At 35.0% G+C, this 27,970-nt stretch overlaps 1 protein-coding gene and 1 long non-coding RNA gene across 4 annotated transcripts in view; one reads left to right on the forward strand and one right to left on the reverse strand.

The window, feature by feature from the left end:
- LOC103106884 (uncharacterized) overlaps nt 1-27,970 on the forward strand; it is a 60,490-nt gene that overhangs the window by 13,846 nt on the left and 18,674 nt on the right. The window lies entirely within an intron of this gene.
- TSNAX (translin associated factor X) overlaps nt 18-27,970 on the reverse strand; it is a 40,628-nt gene continuing 12,675 nt past the window's right edge. For all 3 annotated transcript variants that reach the window (XM_001369117.5, XM_016430253.2, XM_056816134.1), the window contains exons 3-6: nt 24,647-24,761; nt 22,626-22,756; nt 7,181-7,308; nt 18-2,306 (exon numbers count right to left, since the gene is read on the reverse strand). In XM_001369117.5, coding sequence (XP_001369154.1) covers nt 1,929-2,306; nt 7,181-7,308; nt 22,626-22,756; nt 24,647-24,761 — 752 coding nt within the window. In that variant the 3' untranslated portion in view covers nt 18-1,928. The remainder of the gene's footprint in view (nt 2,307-7,180; nt 7,309-22,625; nt 22,757-24,646; nt 24,762-27,970) is intronic.

Raw genomic sequence — 27,970 nt, forward strand, 5'->3', positions numbered from 1 at the left:
AGATGACTGAAAGAAGCTTTATATTTTAAAATGGTTTTATTCAAAATACTTCATTTTAAACATTCACAAAACAATCCTTTATCAATTCAATATTTTTTACATGGAAATGATGAAAGTAAAAGGGTAAACATTATAAATGTAATGCAAAATGGTTTAAGGAAAAGGAACCCAATGGAGTAATAGGGAAACACGTAAGCATTACCTAACAGCACAGTAACAGAGGTTAATTTGAAAAAACAAGCATACACAAAAGACCTGACATTAGGCACATTATATTTCCATATTCCTTTCAAAGGCTGATATAGAAAAAAATAGCCCTTATGGGCTGGTCTCCCCAAAATTCTTTCTATCAAGTTTCTCAAAACTTAAACCCAAATGGAAATTTCTGTATCAACTGTGTAATGCCTATGTCAAGATCACAGGAAACTGACTATTCCTAATTTGAATATGTAAATTTCAATTTTAAATAGTACTGGCATAAAAGGGACCACCATTCTAGTTCCCGGGGATTAGTTACAGGGTTTGGCTCTGTGACTAATACTATTGCTAAAAGCACTTGGAACTGCAATATCTTATTGCTGAAATATACATGATAATTTTTCTTTGGTAATCTCCTGTATTTCAATTAACATAGTTGGACAACTATGAAGTTATGGATGAATGAAATCTTTTGACCTACAATCTTTCATTGCTATTTTAAAAAGTGATTTCTAAGAGACAACAGAACAGAACACATCAAGATTAATCAAAGTGAAATGCATGATGGTCAAGATAACAGCCTAGCTGTAATGTAAAAATGAAAATTTATTCTCAATAATATATTTGAGATTTTAGGAGATTTATTAATGATCATTAGAATCAAGGAATAAAGAGGATACAAAATAAAGACCACGTGCCCATGGCTGATCAGCTAGTTCAGAAGACCACCTTACCACCACCAAGCTTGGGACAGGAAGTTAAGAGTCCCGAGAGGACCGCCCACTCACTAATATCCTCTTATCTATAGGAAGTATGTAACAACAGGAAGTCAGTGGGCTCCCAGGAAATGTAGTTCTTTTTTAGGGTAACAGATTTTCAATTATACAGTAATAATATTTAACAAACAATATTTAACTAGTTCTTCCATTTTAAAAAATCATTTGTTGACAAACGTGTTTCATTTCCATGTGAAAATATTTAATTCTGCCCAAACTTCATAATACACATAATAGTATCAATTCAATTTCAGCTCCTCTGTAATGAAGAGCAACAGATATATTCCAATTTAAAATACAACAGCTTGGCACAAGTGTGTTATTCTGAAAGATATGTTACTGAAACACATGAATCCATATGGTCTGATTAATCAGAACTCAATGTCAAATCTCACTGCTACCATTTCACATGAATTCAGGGAATTCTCCCTTCAATTTAACTGTTTTCTCTATGTAGCTCATGGCTTTTCCAAGCCTTTGGTATCATGCTTAGATCCCAAATCCACTCCAGTGGCTCTGGTACAAGACATTTCAACAAGATGTTTTGAGGCTAAAAAGCCCTTTTTAGATGTCATAGAATCACCAATTCAAATTATTAATGACTTAACCATACATTATACAATCCATAATTCAACAGTGAACTAAAATGGGAATGGCAGTGAGTACTCTATGAAATAAGTACCTCACAGGGATAGGTGACAGACAATAGTTGGTCACTGAGAGGCTCAGAAAGCCAAATATGCCAAATCTTAAAACAGGAAATATATGGAGTGAATCATTTCATCAATTTTATGTACAGCAATATACAGAGTTTAAAACAGTGCAAATAATTTTGTCAGGTAAAACTGAAAATATTACTAAGTAAAAGTCACAAAAAGTAAAATGAAATACTAAATAACAGTCTTTCAAACTGATCTCCCTTATGGACATTAGTAAGAGTTGAATATTATGCTTTTATGAAATACCCTCCTCACGATCAATCATTTCTGCTTTGGCTGAAAACACATCTGCTAGCATATGCTTTGGAATTTCTGAACCTCTAACTTTTAAGGTATAGCATGCATTCTCCACCTTAGCTAGGCTCTGTTTCAGAGTGTATAATTTCTTAGACACTTCATAAGGTCCCGTGTTACCAATAAATGAAAATCCATCATAAATCTGACGCAAAAACTGGCTCACTTCAAAAGGGGTGTCAATGTCTCCATTTCCCACACTGTTGATGCACATCCTCATCAATTCTCCAGTCAAATCTGCCACACCCAGAAGATAATCAACAGGTGTCACCTTCAGGCTCCAAGTGCAGAGGGGTTTATCATTTAAATCTGAGGAGATCTAATTTTTTAAAAAGACCACACAAATAAGTAAATTGGGAAAACAGGGAAAAATAATAAATAATAGTATGGATATATAATTTTAAGGTTTTCAAAACACTTTACACATGTTATCTCACTTTATCTTCATAGTAACCTTAGGAGGGAGGGGCTCTTATGAGCTCCACTTTATAGATGAGGAATATGACGCTGAATGGATTTGTGGCTTGTTCAGGATCAGAGAGCTAGTAAATGTCTGAGATATGACATGAACTTAGATCTTCCTTAATGCTCTATCCTTTATGCTACATAGTTACCACCAAAATAGCAAATACAACATGCACCAAGTTGCATACTACAACACCAAAAGGCAGATCAACCATGCTACTCACCTTCAAAATAATGAATCTACTTTGATAATTTTAGACCAAACCTGTGATTTCATAGATATTAGGAATCCCCAATAAGGAAACCTCCTCTACCAATAAAGATCAGCACCTCTCTATAACTTAAACTTTAAAGATAACTGCCTGAATCACTGAGAGTTAAAGTAATTTGTCCAGAGTTATTGGCCAGTATATGTCAGAAATGGGCCTTGAACTCCTGTCTCTAAGACTGACTCTATCCATTAAACTATGCCAGCTTTGGCAAACCTTTCAAGAGATTGAGTGCCCAAAGAACTGCACCTTTAGGCTGCCTGTGAGCCTCCCTCCACCCCCATTACCCCAGATAGGGAAGGGAGGAAGTGCTCACAGTGGGCTGCTAGGCAGAGAAGCAAGGTATGTGAACATTGTCCTCAGGCAATGTGGACAGGGGAGAGGAGCAGCCCCCTCCGTGCTGCTGGGGTACATGTGCCATGCCTTCGCCAACAAAGTATTATACTGTCTTTCACTTTTAAAATTGATTAAACCAAATAAATTGACTATATTTCAAACTATACTTGCCATGATAAAATAAAATAATGTAATACTCTGAAACAATAAGGCTTAATCACTTTACAAGCTTCTTTCTTGTACATTTTTATACTGAGATGGCTCTGTGACCAGTGGTCTGAGTCACTGGCCTTTCTCCACTGCTACTGACAACACCTCTCTCTCTCTCTCTCTCTCTCTCTCTCTCTCTCTCTCTCTCTCTCTCTCTCTCACACACACACACACACACACACACACACACACACACACACGCCTCGTCTTATCCAATTTTTGTCTGTCTGTAAATCTTCCACAAAGGATTAATCAACAACCATTTATTAGGTACCTACTACATGCCAGGCACTGCTTGCTCTAGGCCTTGAGGATGCACTCAAACATGCCTGTAGCTTTCCTTTGACACTTTTAATATCTCAGGGAGAACAGGTTTTTTTTTTTAATCATGTTACTCATCTGCTGACTTTTATTCTTGCAATATGAATGGCCAAGTTTCTTAAGTCCTTCCAAAAGTGGGAAAGGACTTAAACAGAAATCTTTATGAAGGAAAAAAAAAACAACTTGAGAAAAAGAAGGAAGAGAACTAAAAGGTCTTCAAGCCATAGGTGATAAGAGAAGGTAAGGCAAACTGGCAAGGTGAGATTAGTGTCACTATTAAGTTCAGAGGATGATAAAGAAGGCAAGGAGAGTGAAAACTCCCAAGTGAAGCCCTGGTAAGTAGTCTGCCAAAACAGTTTTCTAAAGAATCTACTACCAAAAAAGACAAAGCCTAAGGAACATACTTCCAGTAAAGATGGAGTAAAGAAAATTTTTTTAAACTCTTACTTTCTCTTAGATTCAGCAATGGGGGTTAAGTGATTTGCCTAGGGTCACACAACTAGGATGTGTCTGAAGCCACCTTTGAACCCAGGACCTCTCATCTCTAGGCCTGACTATCAAGCCACCTAGCTGGTCCCCTATAAGGAGAATTTTAAGGTGTCCTGAATTTAATGTGTGATGCCATAGCCAAGTGGTTGCTCTCTATACTCAAAGTAAAGGTTTGTCTTCCTCTTCAAAGAAAAGGCAATGGGGTTTGAAGTATGTCTGCTTTCCAGGCAATTAGGGAGAATGAAATATTGATTTTTTTTTAACTGAGGCTCCAACATGAAACAAAGAAGAAAAATGATTTGAAGAGTAAGGAAATCATAATCTATGTGAGGAGACTAGAAACTAGAAGAATGTCACAGGAGAAAAGAAGGGATCACTGAAAACTTGGGAATTAAGCAAATAGAGGCTTCTTATAATGAGGAGGAAACAATAGTAAGACAATGGAGGATTACAAATTTAGAGCGGTGAGGAACCTTAGATATCATCCTAGTCCAAATCCCCCATTTTACAGATCAGAAGACAAAATCTAAGAAAGACTACAGTAATGAAAATCCAAGGCTTCAGGTGTTTATATTCAAATATATAAAATAGAGCTAACAAGCAGTATAAACAAGGGAAGACTAACATAAGAAGGCATATTTTACCTGACAGGTATAACTAAATTTTGGTTGTATGATGCCCATGACTAGAATATAGCTAAAGAAGGCTATAACTTATTCAAAAGAAGAAGGGAAAGTAAAAGAGAGAGATGAGGCAGCATGCCAAGGCAAAGGAAAAACATTAAGAAAATGGACTAGTAGGGTATGCATACTTTTGGGCATAGTTCCAAATTGTTCTCCAGAATGACTGAACTAATTCATAATTCCAAAAACTATTTATTAGTAAACCGATTTTCCCTCAGTCTCTTCAGGAAATATATATATATATATATATATATATATATACACATATATATATATATATATACACACATACACATACACATATTATACATATATATAAACAAAACAAAACCTAACAGCAGCTCTTTTTGTGGTGGTAAAGAATTGAAAACCAAAGAGATATTCCTCAATTAGGGAAAGGCTGAATAAGTTGTAGCATATGATTGTGATGAAGTATTACTATGCTATAAGAAAGGATGGGGGGGCAGTGGTCAGAAAAAAATATGGCAATACCTATATGAATTGAAAAGTGAAGTGAGGATAATCAGATCATTAAGCACAATAACAGTGTAAGACTAAAAATGAATAAATACTCCAAGTATTTAAATTTATAGGATTTAATTAACAACAAAGTAAGATAGAAAAGGGGTTCTTTCAGCCAAGTGAGCAAAGAGCCAGGGACCTAGCATGCCTGCCATGCTCAAGTCAAAGCAAAAGCCCCCTAAAAAACCTCTCCAGTGTGGGTTTCAGCAAATTTATAAACCAACCCACACCAGGGCACAACACAAGGACACAAGACAAGGGAATCCCAGGAAGAGTAAAGAATGCTGGGAAATGAAGTCCCCAGGATACAATTTTTTAAAACATACAACAGCAATGTTGTAATGATGATCAACTGAGAAAGACTAGGCTACTCTGATCAATACACATCATTAAGACAATTCCAAAGGAGTCATGATTAAGAAAGAAAATTGTTATCTATCTTCAGAGAGAAAACTGATGAATTTTGAGTGCAAAATTAAGTATAACTTTCTTGCTTTATATTTTTGTTGTTGCTTTTGGTGATATGGCTAAATATGTTTGGCATGATTTCACATATATAACTGATATTTTGCTTGCCTTCTAGGGAGTAATTCAGAACTCAAAATTTAAAAAGAAAGGAATGTTAAAAATAAATAATAAAGCTTAAAAAAAAGAAATGTTCAGAGGACAGTAGATAAGTACTGGGCCTGCAGTCAGGAAGATGAATTCATATCCAGCCTCAGATACAAGCCATGTGGCCTTGGACAAGTCACTTAATCCATTTCCCTCAGTTCCTAAATTATAAATTAGGGATAATTATAGCACCTCCTGCCCATGGTTGTTATGAGCATCATAAAGAGAGAAAGAGATGAACTTAAAAACCATAAATAACACCCTAGTGACATAGTAGTGATAAGAAACTTCAATTATCTGGATACTTGGTAGAGATTTCACCAAAGAAAAAAAAATGTCTCCATTCATCTAGCATATTCTCACTTTAAAATGAGAAATTTTGTAAAAAGTAATTGTGCCTGAAATCAGTAATTCTGTGATAAGGTACTAGGGATATAAACAGTCCCTGCCCTGAAGGGAAGCTTACATTCTGTTGGTGGTAAAAACATGTGTGCTCTTGCTATGTTAGGTCACTTTAGATAAGGAAGTTAATTATAATTGCCAAGCATCAGTAAAATGAAATGTCTGAATATTATGAATGTAACTTGTTTCCTTTTTTAAAATCCCCTACAAAGGGTTAACAAATTTTGAATATGGAAAGAATAGCTAGAAATTGAGTTCTATCTACCATGGCAAAATCAGAGCCTTTTTTCTTACAGTAAATATTTTTAATTGATTACTAAGAGTGAATATTACTTTTCCTTTCTTCTCTTCATCTACCAACTTTCGACTGTATATGGTACTATGGAAAATCCTTTAATTTTACTGGCTAAGTGATCTTTGTAGGAACCAAACAAATACTGCTAGATAGCTGTAATTACAATAAAAATGTCTTTATACTGAGCCTATTTTAATCATTTTTCCACATCCCACAATCCTTCACAATGCAGAGAATAACTTTTTTTCACACAAATTCTATATCAATTCTACCTCCAACATATACTAACTAACTACATAACAAGAGGAGTTGTGCTTCGCTGAGACCTGTTTTTCTTCATCTATAAAATAGAGATAATAATATTGGTAGCAACTGCCTCACAGGGTTATGAGGATCATATGAGAAACTGAAGGAAAAGTATCTTTTAACTACACAGAGGTCAGTAATTATTATTAACATTAGAGATGAACAACAACGGATCTATTATTTCCCCTGACTCCACATATCTTTTTTAAAATTTTAAACCAATAAATATAACAATAAAAACATAAACAAAAATAGCATAAATTAAAATTTAAAGAATTCTTACAGTGTTATTTTCTTCTCTAGTGTCGTCAGACATAAATACCAATTGTTTGTTGATCTCATCCACACTGATCAGTGAACGTGTTTTAATGAAGTGTTGAAAAGATACAGCTTCCACATATTCTTGAAGCCCTGAAAAAGCAGTGATGAGAATCACTAAATGAAACGAATGTTCTAAAAAAGGTTTTGGATTGGCAGTGATCTTCAGGAAAAATATTCTGGTGTTAGCAAAAGATGGTCTAATTCACACCTACTGTTGAAAAGTATCCATTTTCTTCCTACCATATTAGTGAAGGATTGTTTTTAAAAACTTAACATCGGCTACTAGAGAAACCCATAAAAAATTGAAGAGATACTATAAATGCAAAGGAACTACTTTCTAAAAAAAAATTATTCTCATTTAAAGCATGTCAATGGATAAGTCATTGAAAACAGTTCTAATGCAGCCAAAATATAATTTAGGGTTTTCTTAAAATTTACTTAACAATGAATCATCAAAATAATGCATAGGAAGGTACATGATCAAAATGTATATATTCTCAAAATCCCATGAACAGAATCAAACTTTCAAAACAATATCAATTTCACAATCATCCCTCTCTGTAACTATAGTTATACTACTGTAAGATGCAATGGTAGTTATTTAGTTCCTTAGATCAATAATAGTAAATATTAATAAATGTTATAATTTCAGGGAGAGGAATAAAATGAAATAAAATATTTGGGAAAGAATATCTAAACTCACCAAAATCACTCAAATGTCTATGTATACAAACTAAAATATGAAGCCTTTTAGAAAAACTCTTAGAATCATAAATTTTCACAATTTTAAGTAAAAAATTATATATTAGGTTTTCCATTATAATTTTATTCCTTAACATATTTTACAATATTGGTTCTTCTCGTGATAGGAAGAGCATTATTAACATCAGATTATATAAATGTATCAACTTTTTTTCTTACCTCATTGTAAAGCTAGAAAGAAGACTAATCTTTTTATTAGTTAAGAATCGAGACTAATAACCTAGAATTGTTAGCATCCATCTTGGATATCTAAAACACTTTTTATGATATAGGCCTCTTTCTCACTGGCCATCCCTAAAGAGCAATACTGGCAGCAGCAGGACCGGAGAAGTTGGCAGCTACATGTTAATTTACAAAGATTATGCAATAATAAGAGTATAAAGAAAAATGGATGACACAGTTGTGATGATGACAAGAGGATACTTATCAAGGCTAAAATATCCTGATTCTTTTTGATTTGTGAATGATATTCACAGATAATGAAAGGATGGAAAATGGGCACATTTGGTTGATAAAGAAGGGATGGTTGATAGAACAGTACATTTTGTTCAGTAAGCCAGTGACCTACTAAGAACTGAAACATTTGCAAGATAATTTGCTGACAAAATACATCAAGATCATTCCATATTTATATGTGGAAAACATATGAGCTTTCTCACATCTATAAATAGATCTTGTCTCAGTCACACAATTATAAAAGGTAAAAGCTCATGCCGTACACTTCTCATAGTCTATATAATCTGCTATATGTTAAACTCAATTAATAAAGAGTAACATTTCCTTGTCAGACACTTGACTAACAGAGGAAGAATTATGTGGTGGGCATAGGAGCATTTTAGAAATGGATTCACTATATGCCATGCCAATGGATTTCTATATGCCATATTATGGCATATAGAAAAATATCGATCTTGGAGTCAGACCTGAGTTTGAGTCCTAAATTGGACTGAACTTAAACAATTACTTAACTCCTCTAAACCTGTTTCCTACTTCATAAAATGGGGATAATACTTCTGATATTAATGACTTGCTGGTGTTGCTAAATGGGTCAAATGAGAATGCACATGTAAAAATAATTTTACAAATTCTAAAGGACTATATCCCAGGGGTGGGTGGCATGTTCCTATAATCCCTTCTACTGAGAAGACTGGGTCTGGTGGGTTACTTCAGTTCAGGAGTACTGAACTACAATGTACTAAAAAGAGCTGATCTGTTAAGTCTGACAAAGTTATAATGAGGCCCTGGGAATAGGGGACCACTAGGATGCCTTAGAAGGGGCGACCTGGACAGACCAGAAATAAATCAGGCCAGAGCTCCTGTGACAGAATTAAGTCAGACAGGGAAACACAGTGTTCTCTGATTAGAATTTAAGTCTGTTGAAGGGCTGCCTCGTTTTTCACTTGTATTCCTAGGACTGAAGACAGTACCTGACAGAGAGTAGGTTTATTAAATATTTTTCATTCTTTTCCTCATTTTTCCTCATTTTAGTTTCAGTGAGGACATACTAGTTTTTTATAAGAGATGATAAATTATATTGCAAGAATAAATTTCTTGTACTGTTTTATACTTCATTTCCATGATCTCTTCTACTTTCCCTTTCCTGGCCACAGTTTCTCTTTCTTTACATCATTTCTCATAGCCCACCAAGTCCCACATTGCACTTTTTACTCAGAATTCCTATTTTCTATTACTGGTGGTTCCTTCCTATCTTCTTTACCTTGTTTCAACTATTTTCCTTTTTTACTAACTTTTAGTAAATCGTCAGCCTTCTGTACAGAGCAATACTGACAGGAAAATAAATCTATTTAATAATCTTGACGAACATGATGTTTTCTAATTTAAGTCATCTGTTTTAAATAAGCAGGTCTAGAGGATATGTGATGTCATTGAATAGGAAGCTCCGAGGGAAGAAATTCCCTCTATAAATATAGATCTTCAACTATTCTACAACTTAATTAATTAAGAGAGTTGTCTGGGAGCACTAAGAGGTTGAGTGACTTGCCCAGGGACAAGGGTTGCCAGGAATATGTCAAAAATTTGAACCCAGGTCATCCTGACTCAAAGGCCAGTCCTCAACTATTTTATATCCCACTACCTTTAAAGTAGTAAAAGCCTAAAAGTTAAGCAAATATGATTTGAAATAAAGTCTTAAGATTATTTTACCTATGGAAAAAATTATTTTTTCTCCAGATATAAAATGACACTAACTAAATTAAAACTTTCCACATGTATTTGTGGTAAAGCATAATCTCTAAATTAAATAATTATTGGTGCATATCAATATCTTCCCTAGAAAAACTGAGCCCATGTTTTTCCTTCTAACTCTTTTATAAACATAAGGTCAGGTTGAGCAATTGACCATTTGGTCTAGTTTTGTTAAGTTTTCTTTTTTGAGTCACAATTTCATTTTTGGTCTAGAGTAATTCTTTACTATATAGAAAGTTCAAGGACAGTATGTGACTGAAAATCCTAAAAAGCATGTTTGGTCACATGCAGGTAAAAGGATGTTTAAATAAGTTATGTTTCAACTTGATGAAAAGGACATCCGTTATTTTCAGTGAATAATTCCCAAGGTGAAAAAATTTCAATCTACTGCCATATTCCATCAAACAATACCTTTCCCCTTCTGCTTTTACTTTGGATTTGATCCAAATAGGATTATTTAGAGAATAAACTGCCAGTAAGAGAGTAGTTTATAGGCAATTTATGTAATTTGTTGTTTTCCCTCTCACTCCACTTTACACTGTATGAGTACAGAAAGGCTGATTGAAAATTTCTCATTTTTTTCTTATTCTTCTTTATAAAATTTTGGTAGTCTAACCACAGACTAAGAAGCTAGCAAAGATCATGGCATAAAAATGAACTGCTAAATAGTTTTAGATTAGTAATGGATCAAGACTAAAATATAAATATCTTAGATCTCTAAATTTCTATCCTTTACCCATTTTAACTTTTTGTGCTTTTATCTATTCAAATTTCTCAATTATGTTACTTTCTCTTCTATATCATTCAGATTAAAAAACAAAATTACTATTAAATACATGACTTGCTAGAATGTCCCTCTCTGGGTAAATGAGATTTTATCTAAACTCAAAATTCACAAGCTTCTATTTTTTTTTAATCTTCTGAATTTTATTATTAGTCCTATTCATATCCCACTGGCATCTCCCCTTTACTCAAGTCTTTCCTCTTCTGTGGTCAAAGCCCATTATCTTCCGTTATCACTACTGAAGCAACTACTTTACTCTAACACTTATGCCCAATCTCTACTTTCCAAGAGTCATGAACCCTCTTCCCTCCAAATAGCTGGTTGCAGGACAGACATGATGGTTCATATTGCTTCAGTGAACAGTGATATATACCAACTACAGACTTCCTGGTAAAATGACAGATAACCAGGCCTTGTCATTTGTGCTAGAGCTGCCCTCCAAGAACTCTGGACATTACCATCTGCCCTGCAGTTGAACACTCCTATGTGTGTTGTCTGCTCCAATTAGCCTTCTTGACATGAAAGACTATTTCACTTTTCTGTTTGTATCCCTTAGTACACAGTGTTTAATAGCCACTTTTTTTCTTTTAGATACCATTTATTCACATTTTGTCACCCTGAGCTAGACTGGGCTAACATTTTTCGCTGTAGTAATGAGAAAGATTCTTTATGGTAGTATCAGTATAAAAAAAGATTTACTCATAAATTAAGGCTATTAAAACCCTAGACCTGTGATTTCATGATTATAAGAAAATAAATGCTACAAATTACAAAACACATACAAAAGCAGGTTTCTATAGCACCAAAATTCTGTGTAACTGTAAATTTCTTAAAGTAATGAAATTTGAGTTTTTATAAAGCAGACTACAATACAATTAAGACAATTTCTATACAAAATTATATAATCTACAATTTTAAGTAAACTAGGACAGTTCTACTTTTCATAGTTATTTTTCTATTTTAAAATATGCTTTATTGATATCTTTTTGTTATGACTTAAAAGGCATATTGGCCTACTCAATGGAAAAAGAATCTGCAAAGTGTGGGTTTATGTCTAGGTTCTGACACATAGAGGGCCAGTCTTTACCCCATTTCTTTATACTGCTAAGATTATAAGTTGCCAAGAAGCACTGTCAACCTTTGTTGGTAAAAGTTTTCTCATCTGGGAGTTCCCTGTATCATGGCCTTTTATGACTAAACCTTCTCAAAGATACTGCTTCTCCTTCTGTGCTAACAGTGCTACTTAAAAGAGCAAAGAGGCTGTAAAAAATTTGTTTCCAACTGTTGAAAGTAAGAAGCAGGACAACTTCAGAAGTGAAGATACCCAAAAGCTGTTTGCTATGGAAAACAGTCACAAGGGAAAAAAAGACTGAGTGACTCATTTCCTATCCATATGGAAAGTCAAATTTTGCAGTGCATTGTATTGTGTTCTATGTTTTTAGTTCTTCCATAGCCAAGTGACTAAGATCTACACCTATGGTAAAGGGCAATCTCCCACCCTCCCAAAAGAGAAAGAAAAAGGTTTTAACAAATGCCTTATAAGAGGCTCAACATGGGGGAAAAAAGTATCTAAAGTGGTAGAGAGATGGGCTCATTTAAAGAGTACAGGGCAATATTCTCTGAATAGGAAACAGATGCTTAAATTCCAGGGATTTATATTGTGGATCCTAGGCATTATCAAGTGAGGGGGTTAGAGGACAGGAAAAAAAAAACAAGTAATAATGGTTGATGATGACTTTGTAAGGGGTGCTGAGGTAATTATCTGTCACTCAAAGAGATGTATTCTGTCTTCTCAGGGCACAAAGACAACCTTCCTAGAAACAAGTGATTACTATCCACTTCTGGTGATTCAAATTAGTACAAATGATATTGCCACAGAAAAGCGAGACAGTAACATGAAAGAACCTAAAACTTATAAAGTTGTATGTGAGAAAATGAAGACCTTAGGAATACAAATAGCATTTCATCACTACTGTGCTTCAAAAGTCAAGGCTGGGGGCAGCTAGGTAGATTAAGAGTCAGGCCTGAAGACAAGATGTGCTGGGTTCAAATCTGGTTCAGATATTTCCTAGCTATGTGGCTGTGGGCAAGTCACTTAACTCCACTGTCTCTTCCTTGGAATCAATACAGAGTATTGATTCTAAGACAGAAGGTAAGTGGTTGTTCTGGTTTTGTTTTTTTTTTTTAAGTCAAGACTTCAAAAAAGAAAGGCAAATTTGGAAAATGAACAGTTGGGTGAAGCAGATGATGTGAAAATGAGCTTTAAATTTCTAGACAGGGGGCACAGTGAATAGAGTACCAGGCCTGGAATCGGGAGGACCTAGGTTCAAATCTGAACTCAAATACTTCCTAGCTATGTGAGCCTAGGCAAGTCACTTAACCCATTCATCTAGTCCTTGCCCTTCTGACTTAAGAATTGTTACTAAGATAGAAAAAGTAAGAGTTTTAAAAAAAGACTAGCTAGACCAGGAGCACAGGAAACAGACCACAAACCTGACACAGCATTATGACAGAGTAGCAACAGGAGACAAGAGATAGTGTAAAAATGGAGATTTGAACCCCAGACTTCAATCTCCAGAAGTCCTTGGTACTTCCCAGAATTCCCTATAATCTCACCTGAGTCTCCCTCCACCTGGGTGAGATCACAATTTAGTATTTAACGGGCTTTCTGCCTCCCAAGAGTCTCTTTCTCTACTCTGACATTGCAACATGTAGTAAGCAGGCTGTGGATGGGCTAATCAGTCCTAGGCACGTGGTTTATTATTTTGTATCCTTGATTTCTAATAATCTTTAATAAACTTCATAAAATACAATATTTTTATTACTAAAGACTAATTTAATTTTAATAATACCCAAACATTTGTTAGAAATCTCTCTACCAAAAGTAGAATAATTAGTAATTTTATCCCTCAAAAAATGGAAGAACCAATTAGAGAACTAGATCTGATTCTCGCCAATGAGGAAATAATTGCTGGTATCACACATACCCTCTAAATTTTTGAGGAATGGATTTCAGAGTTCTGAAAAAGAAAAGGTAAGATCAAACAGTTCAATATTCCATAAGTGAAGTAGAACTGGGAAGAAAGGGGGCTTCTCAAGAATGAAATCTAAAGAAACAGTTATTGTTGCAGAAGGAAAAGGAGGCGCTAAGACTGCTATGTCTGAACAGGAACAACCAACAGATTTTTAGAAGATTAAAAAAAGAAAAAAGTAGAAGATATGAGATTGTATTACGAGTGCTGAAGTCTAAAATGAGCTATTGCTGCCAATGAACACTTAGGAACACCACAAAGAGATTTCTTAAGCTATGTGTCATACAAAAGGAAAATCAAAGAGAATTGCTGTTCAGATTGTGTGGCACAGTCATAGCACCCAATAGTGAGGTGACAAAACTACTCAGTTCTTTTTTTGCTTCTTTTCCCTATCAGAGAAAATAATCTTTGTTTTAGGAAAGACAAAAATGATTGACAGGGTTTTGAAACAAAAATCAACAAATGACTAATGAAAATATGACTATTTGACTATCAGAGGCATTTTTTGCATCTATTAATATAATCACGTAGTTTGGGGTGTTTGTGTTTTTAATATAATTATGTTAATTGTTTCCCTAATGCTAAACCATTTTTGAATCCCTGGTATAAATCCAACTTAGTCAATGGATAATTTATTTTACATACTGCAGTTGTGTTTGTGAAGATTCAATTTAAAATTTTTGTATCATTATTCATCACTGACATTTGTCTAAAATCTTTCTTTGCTTTATCCTTTCCTGGTTGAGGTATTAAGGTAATATTTGTCTCAAAAGAAATTTGGTAAAGGGCTTTCTCAATTTGGGTGAATTTTTTTGTGTTGTATTAGTATTAATTACTCTTTAAAGTTTGAGAGAATTCACTTACAAAATCTGGACCCAGGATCTTTTCTCTTTGGCAGTCTCCATTAGAAAATAAGCTCCTTTCACACAGAGATTGTTTCATTTGTATTTGTATATCTAGTGTCCAGAATAGAGACAGACATATAGTGGTTGCTTAATATATGCTTGTAGATTGTAGACTGAACAGCTGCTTTAGTTCTACTTCATTTTCTAAGATTCTTTTGTTTAAGATTCCCATTTCATGTTCTGTAAATTTGAGGATTTTATATTTTTCAAAGTACTCCTCCATTGCCTCTCATGTGGCTCGTCTCCTTGAGAACAAGTTGTTGACAAGGTTAGAAAATCCATAACCTAAAGGTTGTGGATACTAAAAGTAATACAAGAATTGGCAAATGTGGGTGCTGAGCAACGTAAGGTTCCAAAATAACCCTAGAGGGCTCATGATGAAAAATACTATCCACAGACAAAAAAGTAATTGTTGGAATCTAATTGCAGGTCAAAGTATTCCATTTTTCACTTTATCTCCTTCATGATTTTTTTCTTGCATGTACAACAATGTGTCTTTTTTTTTCACAATATGAAGAATTTGGAAATATGTTTTCCTTGACAACACTGGTATAACCTACATCAGACTATTGACCACCTTGGAGGTGTAGAGGGGAGGAAGGAAGAGAGAGAATCTGAATTGCAAAATGTCAGATAACAATTGTTAAAAAATGTTTCTATGTGTAATCGAAAAATTAAAAAATGTGAATGCTAAGCCAGTCAGTGACCTGTTGAAGAATGGGATAAAGTGCTATGGGACTGGGAATCAACAACTGATATCCAGATTTGATATCCAGATTTTCAAAAAAGGGTAGAGGATGAAGCCTAAAAAATATAAGCCAGTTAAATTCATTTCCATTCCTGGCAAAATAAGAGTTTATGTAACATTTGGTTTCTGAGGGAAACAATAAACAAAGGGGAGAAGGCAACTAGGTGGTTGAATATTGTCAGGTTTGTAGTCAGAAAGACTCTTCTTCCTGAGTTCAAATCTGACCTTAGACACTTACTAGCTGTATGAACCCATGGCAAGTCACTTAACCCTGTTTGCCCCAGTTTCCTTATCTGTAAAATGAGCTAGAGAAGAAAATGGCAAACCATTTCAATATCTTTTCCAAGAAAATCCCAAATGGAACCACAAAGAGTTGGACACAATTGAATAACAAAGAGAAATAATCACTAAAAACAAGTATGGCTTCATAAAGAATGGATCCTCTTAGACTAACCTCATTTCCATTTTTGATGATAAGATTGATAGATTAAGGAAATTCCATAGACAAGCAATATACCTATTGAAAATTGAGAAAAAAACACCCAGCAAAAGTCTCTCATATAATCTTATTGGAAAAAACAAAGGATGTCAGCTAGATACAATTAGCTAGATCTGAAACAAGACTAATGACCAGACCTAATGATCAAGGTGCCAATCTCAACACAAAAGGAGATAATTAAGTACAATGATCCAGGGAACTTTATCCTCAGTCCATTTTATCAGTAAATTAGACGAGACCTGCTTTTTGAATATAAATGTAAAAACAAAAAAAGAGATTACATGTTAGATGACAAGTAAGGAATTACCACTTTTTTTACCTAAGAGCTGATATTTACTATCAATTCTAAAACAGGTGAGGGTAAAAAAAATGAGGATTTGGAAAAAGTCATTGGATTTGGCAATTAAGAGAAACTTTGGGGAAAAAAAAGTACTTTTGGAGAGAGCATTTTAGATTAAATGATGAATTAGAAAGCCAGATTATAGAGAATTAAGAGAGTAAGAAAAGAACATAAAGGCTCCTATTATAAACAGCTTTCTCAAGGAGTTCAGCCACAAAAGAGATGTGGGATGATAGCTAACAGGGATGAATGGATCAAGTGAGGGTTTTTTGAAGATGGGGAAACATGGACATATTTGTACACAGTAAGTAGGCAGCCAGCAGATAAAAGGTGAAGTTTAATGAATGTGGATGATAAAGGAGGCAATCTACTGGAGAAGATAGCATGGAATGGGATTGCTTTGGCATATGGAAGGGTTTGTCTAAGCAAGAAGAGCCACCTTTCTTATTATGTGAAGCTGGGATGAAAGAAGAGTGGCAAAAGGCATTTGGATGGAATAAGTTCAGATGGAAGGAAAAAGCTTCTTAAATTTTAAATTAAATTTAAATTTTTTTCTTTAAATCTTAAAAAATGCCCTCAATTATTTTTTAGTAAAACATTAGGCAAGGTTTTGGGAGGATGAGGGGAGACAGCCATGAGAGGTATGAGGAAGAATGATAAGGTTTAGAAGAGACATTGAGATGAATCAATTAATTAGGAAGGTGCAAAAGGACTGCCTTGCAGTAGTAAGGGTCCACTTAAGAGCCCTTTTGTCCTTGACATTCTCTCTTCTCTATAGGTTGTTGTGATACTGCTCTGTCCTGATTCTACGTATCTAACTGCTTTTCCTTAGATCATGCTCACTAGTCCTGGGTAAACTAAAAAGCAACATCCAGGGGCCTCTCTTGTCATCACTCTCTAAACTTTAGTCATCTCAGTAATTCTCAAGGGTCCAATTATCATCTCTATGAAGATGATTCTCGGATCTATTTATGCAGCCCAAACATGTTTCCTATTCTCCAGACTCCCATTACCAACTGCCTCTCAGAGATCTCAAACAGAACATATCAAAATAGAACTCCTTATCTACTCCCTCAAAAACCCTCCCTTCTTGTAAACACCCCTATTGGTCATGCTCTATGGCCTCAATATGCTCCCAGTCACTCAGGCTCACAAACTCAACATCATCTTCATTTCCTTACTCATACCTACTTCATAGATCCTATCTGTTGCCAAGTCCTATCTGTCACATTCTGTCTACCTTCACAAAATCTCTTGAATTTTATGCCCCCTTCTCTCTATTCACATAGCTGCCACTCCAATGCAGGTCACATCAACTCACACCTGAACTACTGTAGTATTTTTCTGGTTAGTCCCTTCCACTTAGAGTCTCTGCCCACTTCAATCCATCCTCCACACAACTGACATAGAGGAAGTTCGCTTTGTCTTTCTCTGTATCCCTACACTTAACAGAGCACCTGGAAGACAGTAAGAACTTAATAAATCTTTACTAACTGACTTGATAAATGGAATGATCCAGGTGAGAGACAGAGTAAGATGGTAGCCATATAAGTAGAAAGAATCAATGTCAGTTATCAACAAGACTTGTTAATGACTGGATATGGGGATGAGAAAGATGACAAAAACAAATATGTCAAGGTGAGTGATCTTTTCAAGAGAAAACATTTTGAAGGAATAAGTTGTAAGGAAAGACAATGAGTTCTGTTTTAGACATGTTTCTATGAGATCCATGTGAAGATGAGTAGTAAAGAGTTGGTAATGGAGGACAAATTCAGAAAAGATTAGGGCTAGACATGTAGATGTGGAAATAAAGATCTACAAAGAGATAACTGAACCCTTGAAAGATGATGTGATGACTAAGAGAATGTAGAAAGAAGGTCAAGAACTGAGGGGGGGGGGACACCAATTAAGACAGGGGTCTCCAAACTTTTAACACAAGGGGCCAGTTCACTGTGGAGGCCCAGACTATTAAAAAAAACTATGAACAAATCCCTACACATACTGCACATATCTTAAAGTAAAAAAAAAAATGGGAACAAATACAATATTTAAAATAAAGAACAAGTAAATTTAAATCAACAAACTGACCAGTATTTCAATGGGAATCATGGGCCTGCTTTTGGCTAATGAGATGGTCAATGTCCGGTTCCATATTTGTCACTGCTAGCTGTAATAAGTGATGCAAGTGTGCATCAGTTAGTCTAGATCTGGCTGAAGATTTCAGATGTTTTATTCTGGAAAAACTGTTCACAGACATAAGTGCTGCCAAAGATGGTTGCCATTTTGAGTGCATGGTTCCTGAGATTAGGGTATGTCTCAGAGGGGAGAGATGCATAGAAAGTAGGCAAGCTGCTTGACTTGAGTGCATCTTTCAGAGAGTCACAATTCGGCTTTGCGGCACCACCATATACAGTGCTCCTCTCACTGACCACCAATGAAAGAGGTGTCCCTTCCAGAAGCATGGTGGGGGCCAGATAAATGACCTCAGGGGGCTGCATGTGGCCCCGAGGACCATAGTTTGAGGACCCCTGAGAAGTAGAAGAATGATTTGCTCTAATCAAGATGACTAAGAAAGGGCCAGTTAGCTGAACCAGTAAAATCTACAATACTCATTCGATACCATCAAATTTATCAATTATTTTCCTAAATGTAATACCCAGAACTAAATAAAATCCAATATATCTATTTTTGACAAATTCTTCACCAACATCCTGACCAACTGATCTACATTCTACTGCAATGACCCTATTTGCTTCTATTTTGGGCCCCATTATATTCACTGTAAGGACCTCTACCATGCTTTACTTGCCTGGAGTCCTTTAATATTCTCACAGGAGTATATTTTCTTATATAAAAGCATTTATTTCTTTGCTCTACAAAGAACTAGAAACCAATGGGAGCTTATCAATTGGGAAATGGCCAAATAAACTGTGGTACAGAAATGCAATATATTATCATGAAATAAGAAATAAATACAAGAAATTTTGAGAAATATAGTTAGATTAGTGTGAACTGACATAAACAGAATCAAAGAATAATATAAACAATTAGTAAAACAATGCAAACTAAAAGATCACTTAAAGAAAATCAAATACAGAATAACTGAAAAAAAAAAAGAAAGAAAACAGTGACAGCGCTAGATAATGAAACATTCTCTTTTCTCAGCAGAGAGGCAGGAAACTAAAAGGACAAAATGTGGTAAACATCATCCAACATGGTCCTTGTATCAAGTGTTTTTGTTTCTTTTCTCTTTGTTATAAAAGAAGGTTCCATTTTGAGAGAGGAGGGTTTTATTTATTGTATGGAAAAACAAAAAAGTATTACTAAAACTTACTTAAGACATACATTTGCACTCTCCACACCCCTTAATCAATCCTTTCCTTTCTGAATAAGGTATAACCTTGCAGAGCCATACTCTTCTCAGGGCTCCCACCCCAACAAGTTACAATGAAAAGTATAAAGTTAAATTAAAATCTCTATCAATCAGTATTTACCAAGGGCAGCATACATCCTAGGTCTATGGCACACATGTCAAAAAGGGCACATAAAGCCCTCCTTGTGGGCACACCTGCAGTCGCCCACCAGAGTTCATGACTAGAAAGCCTGAGAAACTCAGGGATGGAGCTGTTCCCCTACCCTCTCCACATGCCTGAAGACATTTCTCACCTCATCCCCCCTCTGCCCAGCTGCCCGGGGAGCACTTTCTCCCTCCCCTGTCTGGGATAAGATGCTAGGGATGGGGGGAACTCACATGCTACATGAGGGTGCAGAGCAGACAGCTGTTAAGTCTGTGGTGAAGGTGATTCCAGTGATGAGGCTAGAGAGGAGCCAAATTTGAGAAGAGCATAGCTCACAGCCCCACACAATACAGAATGCTGGGGCCAATCTCCTCCCCCTCTCCATATGCCTCTCATTATTCGCCCCTCTGCTCAGAAGCCCAATAGGAGTGCTTCCTCCTTCCCCATCTGGGTAAGGGGGAAGGGAATAAGTCTGGCACTGTCTCTAAAAGGTTCGCTATCACTATCCTAGGTATTCCAACCACTAGGATTATTAGTTCATCTTGTTTAATACTTTAACTTTGTGTATGGATATCTGAAGCTAATGGTTTTATGGTTGACTTTTCTTGGATTTCATCGTTAGAGAATATATGGATGCTTCTACTATTTTTCCTAGAATAATGCTGCTATTCTCTGTATTATCTAATATGATAGATATATACATAAGTAGCTTTCTTCTTTCTCCTTATTTCCTTTAATGTATACTTCTTGTGTTTATATGAAAAGATAAAGGTTAAAAAACAGCATCTACATGGATTAGGAACTGACTAGCCTAGAGGTTAATGGACTTAAGGTCAAGTTTTAAGCACCAGGCCCAACCTCAGTCTTGTAATTATGTAGACAAACACTAGTATTACCCATTTCATAAGATGTAATGGAAATCAAAGTATTATATAATCATGAACTGTATTACTGAGGTCAATCCGAAGGAAGATCTCTCATGGAGTTTAAGGAGTTTGCCCCTGGCCCTGTTCTGTCCTTATTAGCCTTTACTAATCTGCTTAATCTTCATATTCCTCTTTATATGCTTTTTTATAGTGAGTTATATAACTTAACTATCAACAATAATCTTATTCCTCTTTCTTGTTTTAGTGTTATTTCTAAGCAATGCCCATTTCCTGAAATTGGAGCATGTTTTAAGAAAAATATGTGAAAAGAGGATACAGATGTGACTTTCAGCATAAGCAAATTACTCTGTGTTAAAGGATATAATTAGGTAAAGAGTAAGAGACACCATAAAAATTGTTTTTGTCCTCAAATAGATTAAATGCATTATAATTCTTTAAAATGTGTTTAGAAGTATTAAATTTCTTTGAGATAAAACGTATAACACATGGTCTCCCTGGCTTTCAAAGCTTTCATAGAAGCATTTGTGCTACAATCTCCAGCGTTATATCCCCTCTTAGCCCCACTATAAACTTTCCTGAACCACACAATAGTATGAACTTTAATACTACTCAGAACTTCAGCTTGCATTTGTGGGCTGAAAAGTCTAAGCACTGATTGCATAACAACTTTTCCTATGATTATTATTGTATACCTTAAAAGTACTACATAAATGTGGATTATTATCTTTATGGAGACGGAAAAGAAAACACATTTTCTCTTCCTGAGGTGGGTAGAGGAGAGTCCTAAGACAAATGTTACTTCCTCCAAATTCTTAGCCTTTAGAGAGAGGAAGAACCATGACAAAGCACAAAAAAGTGTTGGGGGAAAAAAAGACTTATTTCAAGTATCTAATTATTAGTTTGTTTATTTAACAATCCCCTGGGACAATCTGTAATCTGCACTGATAAGAAATGTGTACTGTAGAAAACAGGCCTAACTTTTTGTTGTTCAATTATTAGTGCTATACTCAGTGTTTGAGCTCAAACAAGCATCCCTTGGGGAAATGCTCTGCGTGCCATTAGCACTATTCTTAATGAGGAAAAGCACAGAAGTCCTTTAGTTCAGTGCCAGAATTGTTTTATCTTCAAGTCAAAAGAACAACTATTTGGAGTAACACCAAAACAAGCACTCAACAATTACAAGCAACAAACTATTCATAAGCATCATACTGTCAGTATTGTTCTAATAATAGATTTAAAATTATAACAAGTAAAAACCTGTCAGCAAAAATATTAACAAAAATTTTAATTGGTTTATTATAAATTTTCTCATTTATAGTATGAATAAGTGAAAATACTACAATTTTTCTTAAAGTCAACCTCTAGGAGAAAACAAAAGACTCAATTTCCTTCATCTCAGAAAAGGATAAAATAAGAAAAATGCTAATGGTAGATTTTAATTCTAATTGGGATTAGGAAGCAAATACAACTTTAAAAAATAAAAATAAGAAGATGAATGTCAATTTTACTGACATCTTATCTTTAAACATTTCAATGGAACACTACATTCCTGGATCAAAGTAACATCCCTTTATATTATGAATTGTCCTTTCTCTCTTTTCCTCTCTTTCTTCTTTTGGTCTATTAGCTCACATGATCATTTCTATTTTCCTTTGATGTTATTATTTATCTGTTCTTATTTTAAGAGTTTGTAGTTGGTTGATGGACTAATGCCTATTTAGACTTACCTGGAGTAATAGCTCTGTGATACTGATACATATCTTCTCCCCATAGCTCTTGAGCTACTTGCTTAATCTTCTGTCTGACAGCTTCCAGTTTACTTTCTGATTCATTCATTATTTCTTCCACATCAGGAGCACTATAATGAAAATGGAGCTTTTAGATTATTAGAAGGCTGAACTAGTTTTTATTACATGTGTCCCTTATTATAATGTATATTTATTAGTATACCTAATAATAATAGCAATTCATATTCATACATATACATTCATACATATGCAAAGTTATAAATATTATAATTAAAGTTAGAAAGTATTTTCCTCATAACAATTCGATGAGATCAGGTATGATATTTGACATTTTACAGATAATAAACTTTGATCCAAGGGAGAAAAGGTAACTGGCTGTACCATAGTCAAACACTTAGCTAATGTCAGAGCCAAAGAACATCCCCAGGACCTTATAACCCTCTAGTTCCAGAACTCAGTATTACAACATTATTTGTAAAAAGGTGATATATTTAAAATAATATAGTTACTAGAGGACACAGGAGAGTTTGCTGTGAATGAAACACTAGCTTTTCTGATCCTTTCCTTTTGTCACTTGTTTGATGTTGCAAAGCCTAGTGCTGGAGGCAGTGTTTTTGGAAATCTGGGTTTATGCCACAAGAACAATGAATGAGAGTACCACACAGGGCATTTTTGGAAACATTTTCAACTGTTAGTTAAGAATAAAATAACTAAATCAAATCTTGATTCATGAATTCATGAATAATTATATCATGAATCATAATTTCACACTCTCAGGTAACTAAGTTAAGAATGAGAAATAGGAATACATGGAAAATATTAAAGTTATTTCCTTTGTATGAGAAAAAAAATCTATGGCCAGACTCCCAATTGTAATCTGAACACCTTGCTTGATCAAGAAGCACCTATACCATCATCAGAATACGATAGGAAAGATTTGAAAAATCTCTAAATAAGGATATACAAATTAATGAGGTTTCCCATATTTTAAGTACCTTCTTTCAGAGAAAATGAAAACACTCATTACTTAATAATCCCAATAACACATCAAGTAAACAGGCAGAAACTGCTATTCCTTTTATAGATTAGAAAATTCTGGCACAGGAAAATGAACTTAATTATTCAGCAAATATGGACAATATCAAATCCTGAGTAGAATTAAGTCTGTAGAATTATCATAATACTATTTATATAAAACTAGAGAACAAGTTTTCCAGAAGCAGACTTAATTCTTCTTTAAAATAAGTGTTTTTCCTTTTAAATGTAGAAAATTCTACATTTAAAGAATGTAGAAATTTGTTTTGTCTGGAAAATGAGGGGGTGTCCATCAATTGGGGAATGGCTGAACAAACTTTGGTATCTGATGGTGATAGAATACTATTGTGCTGGAATAATGAACTGGAGCAATTCCATGTGAACTGGAAAGACCTCCAGGAACTGATGCAGAGTGAAAGGAGCAGAACCAGAATGGTGTACACAGAGACTGATACACTGTGGCATAATCAAATGTAATAGACTTCTCTATTAGCAGCAATGCAATGATATAGGACAATTCTGAGGAACTTATGAGAAAGAACGCTCTCCTCATCCAGAGAAAGAACTATAGGAGTAGAAACGCAGAAAAACATATGATTGATCACATGGTTTGATGGGGATGTGATTGGCGATATTGACTTTAATCAATCTCTCTATTGAAAATATGAATAATATGGAAATAGGTTTTCAACAACAATGCATGTAAAACCCAGTGGAATTACTCATCAGCTCTGGGAAGGGGGAGGGAGGAAGAAAGGCAAAAAACATGAATCCTGTAACCATGGAAAAATATTTGAATTGATTAATTTAATTTAATTACAAAAAAGAAATTACCAAAAAAGTTTGTTTTGTGAAGATTTCTTAGTCTTCATCATGTTCAAATCTGGTTCTAATTCATCAATATATAAAATACTAAATAAAATTTTAAAAATCCACATCAGCAGAGAAATCAAAGACCAACTCACCTAGTAATCCTATGGAGAAGAAAAATCGTCCTTTTACTTTCAACAGTTATATCACGGCTGAGTTTCACAAGTCTCTCATACTTGTCATGTCTTGTATCAAGTTCCTGTTGAAATACTGATAATACATATTATTATGGACCACAAGGAGGCATATTGTGAACATATATATCATCTACTACTTATAAAAATGTTTTAGAGGGGGCAGCTTGGTAGCTCAGTGGATTGAGAGCTAGGCCTAGAGATGGGAGGTCCTAGGTTCAAATCTGGCCTCAGACACTTCCCAGTTGTGTGACCCTGGGCAAGTCACTTGACCCCCATTGCCTAGCCCTGACCACTCTTCTGACTTGGAGTCAATACACAGTATTGACTCCAAGACAGAAGGTAAGGGTTTAAAAAAAATGTTTTAGAAATATAAATTAGACAGTGCCTTTAAGGACAACTGAAGTTACTAGCCACCAGAAAACAGTAGTTAAGACTAATTATAAAGCATTTAAACATTCAACGCTAAAAGATTCTGGCAAACTCTTGATACCATTTAGTATAAAACCTTTGGAAATTAATAGTAGAAACAGCCAAAATAATAGGAATTTATGTGTGTGTGTGTGTGTGTGTGTGTGTGTGTGTGTATTTGCAGTGTTTTTCCTCTATTATCTAATTTGATCCTCTAAAAATCCTGTAAGTGATTTAAGTATCTCCATTTGAGGATGAAGAAAGTAAATTACAAAGAAATTAAGTGACTTGCCCATAATCACAAAGTTTTATAGTCAAGATTCTAAACCAAGATTTAATCTAGTACTCTTTCCACTTAGTTTTGGACAAAAGTAGCAATCATTGGTGAGTGGCAGCACTAGTGAACAGGCAGCACTTTGTTCACAAATATATACTGAGTACCTATTGTGAATAGAATATCTGGTTTAGGAACATCTAAAAAAACACCAAAACCTTAGCCTGAGCCTAAAAACACAATAAGATGGTTTAAGTTTGATTCAGTTCTTGGACTCAAAGCTAATTTGAGCTAAAAATCAAGGTTTACCACATCTTGTGAAATTAACTTCTCAAAAAAAAACTACAAATGACTAAACATGTCTTTTTTCCATATAAAAAGATTTCAGTAATAAGTACATAAAATATCATTTTTCTTTTTTTCAAAGTGTTTTATATATAATACCACATTTAATACTGGTATTACAAGTATTAATGTAGTATACACAGGACAAGTAAAATATCATTTTATAGAAAGGAAACTACTTCACCTGGTGATCTCTTCACTCCTATGGGTTTAACTACTATCTCCATACAATCGCATATCTTCAACTGTTTTTCAGATATCTGAAACCAGGTGTCCAGTGGACACCTTAAACCCAACAGATCCAAAAAAGAAGTCATTATCTTTCCCCTCCAAATCCTCCTTCTCTTTCCAACTTTTCCTATTACTGCAAAAGACAACACTATTCTTTTATTCCCTCAGGCTCAAATTTTAGGTGCTATCCTCTGGATATGGTAGGGCAAGAGACATTATGAAGTAGAGGATCTGTTGTGAAGGCCTGCAGATTTTACCTTTAAAATATCTCTTGAACAAGCCCCCTTCTCTCCTTTGACAGTCACCACTCTAATGACAGCCCTTATCACCTCATACCTGGACTACTGCAACAGCCTCCTGATTGGTCTGTTGCCTCATGCCTCTCCTTGCTTCAATTCAGCCTCTAGTCAGCCACCAAAGTCATTTTTCTAAAGTGCAGGTCTGACTCTAACATCCCCTACTCAATAAATTCCAGTAGTTCCCTATTATCTCTAGAATCAAACACAAAAATCCTCTGTCTGGCACTCAAAAAGCTTCGAAATCTAGCCTCCTACCTTTCCAGGCTTCTAATGACTTACTCCCCATCAAATACTCTTCAATCCAATACAGTGACAACTGCCTTCTTTGATGTTTCATGAGCAAGACATTCTCTCAGCTTGAGGCATTTTTTTCCAGCCGTCTCTCATGCTTAGAATGCTCTTCCCTCATCTCTACCTACTAGCTTTCCCTGGCTTCCTTTAAGTCTTGACTAAAATCCTACCTTCTACATTTCCCCTCACCCCTACATTGAATCAGTTGCCAATTATTGCTTATTTTTCTGTTATGGCTTATTTGTTCATATTTGCTTGTTGATTCCCCCATTAGACTATGAGTTCCTTGAGGGCAGGGACTTTTTTTTGCCTCTTTTGAATTCACAGTGCTTAGCATATAACAAAAAATGTTTAGGAACTGACTAATTGCTTGTTAAAGCTCACACAGCTAGTAAATACAGGCCTGGGACTTAACCCAGGCCTTTTAATTCAATATCTAGTACCATTTCCACGATGTCATGCTGCATGAGTTTCTTTAAAAGAATATTCAATTTGACAAGCATTTAAATACTTTTATATAAACCAGACTACTTGTTATTCCTTTAACTTCACATTCTACTACTGATCTCCATGTCCTTGTATAGATGGAGAATATACTTAATAGTATATTCTTAAAACTCAGTTGTTATGCCACCTACTATGGGAAGTCTCCCTTGGTAACCCAAGCTAGTTAGCATTCTCTCTTGCATTCTCAAAATTATAATATGTTTTCTTTTACATATTATATTCTCCCTCTCCCCTTTCCCAATAAATTCTTTGAGGACATGGACTATTGCACTTTATCTATCTTCAGTATCTTGCATATAATGGATTCCTAAATACTCATTGAATTGGATTAGGGAGAGAATATAATGTCAAAAACTATCAATAATTGTTTTTTAAAAAGAAATGCAACTCCACAAAGTCCTACTCCAAAGCTTCACAAAGTTCTCAATAGCTATTTATCTTGAGAATATGAATGTCATTCAATTCTTCTTAAAAGCATATAATCTTGATCATTGGACAAAGATCTCATACTTAACTTTAGTTCTCTTAATAGTTACAGATAATTTAAAAAATATGATTCTCAGATGCTCTGTCCCTCTTTTACTTTTTTTTAAACCCTTACCTTCCGTCTTGGAGTCAATACTGTGTATTGGCTCCAAGGCAGAAGAGTGGTAAGGGCTAGGCAATGGGGGTCAAGTGAGTTGCCCAGGGTCACATAGCTGGGAAGTATCTGAGGCCAGATTTGAACCTAGGAACTCCCGTCTCTAGGTCTGGCTCTCAAACCACTGTGCTACCCAGCTGCCCCCCCTCTTTTACTTTTAAGTAAACAAATGTCACTACAAAAACTTAAAGAAGACACCCAAGATTAAAGATAATTTTTTATTCTCCTTTTAAGTGAAGAGTCACTAAAATCAAAGAATTCACCACCCATTGAACTTGGTCCTCAAT

The sequence above is a fragment of the Monodelphis domestica genome, chromosome 2, assembly GCF_027887165.1.
Source record: "Monodelphis domestica isolate mMonDom1 chromosome 2, mMonDom1.pri, whole genome shotgun sequence".
NCBI classification, from domain to species: Eukaryota; Metazoa; Chordata; class Mammalia; order Didelphimorphia; family Didelphidae; genus Monodelphis; species Monodelphis domestica.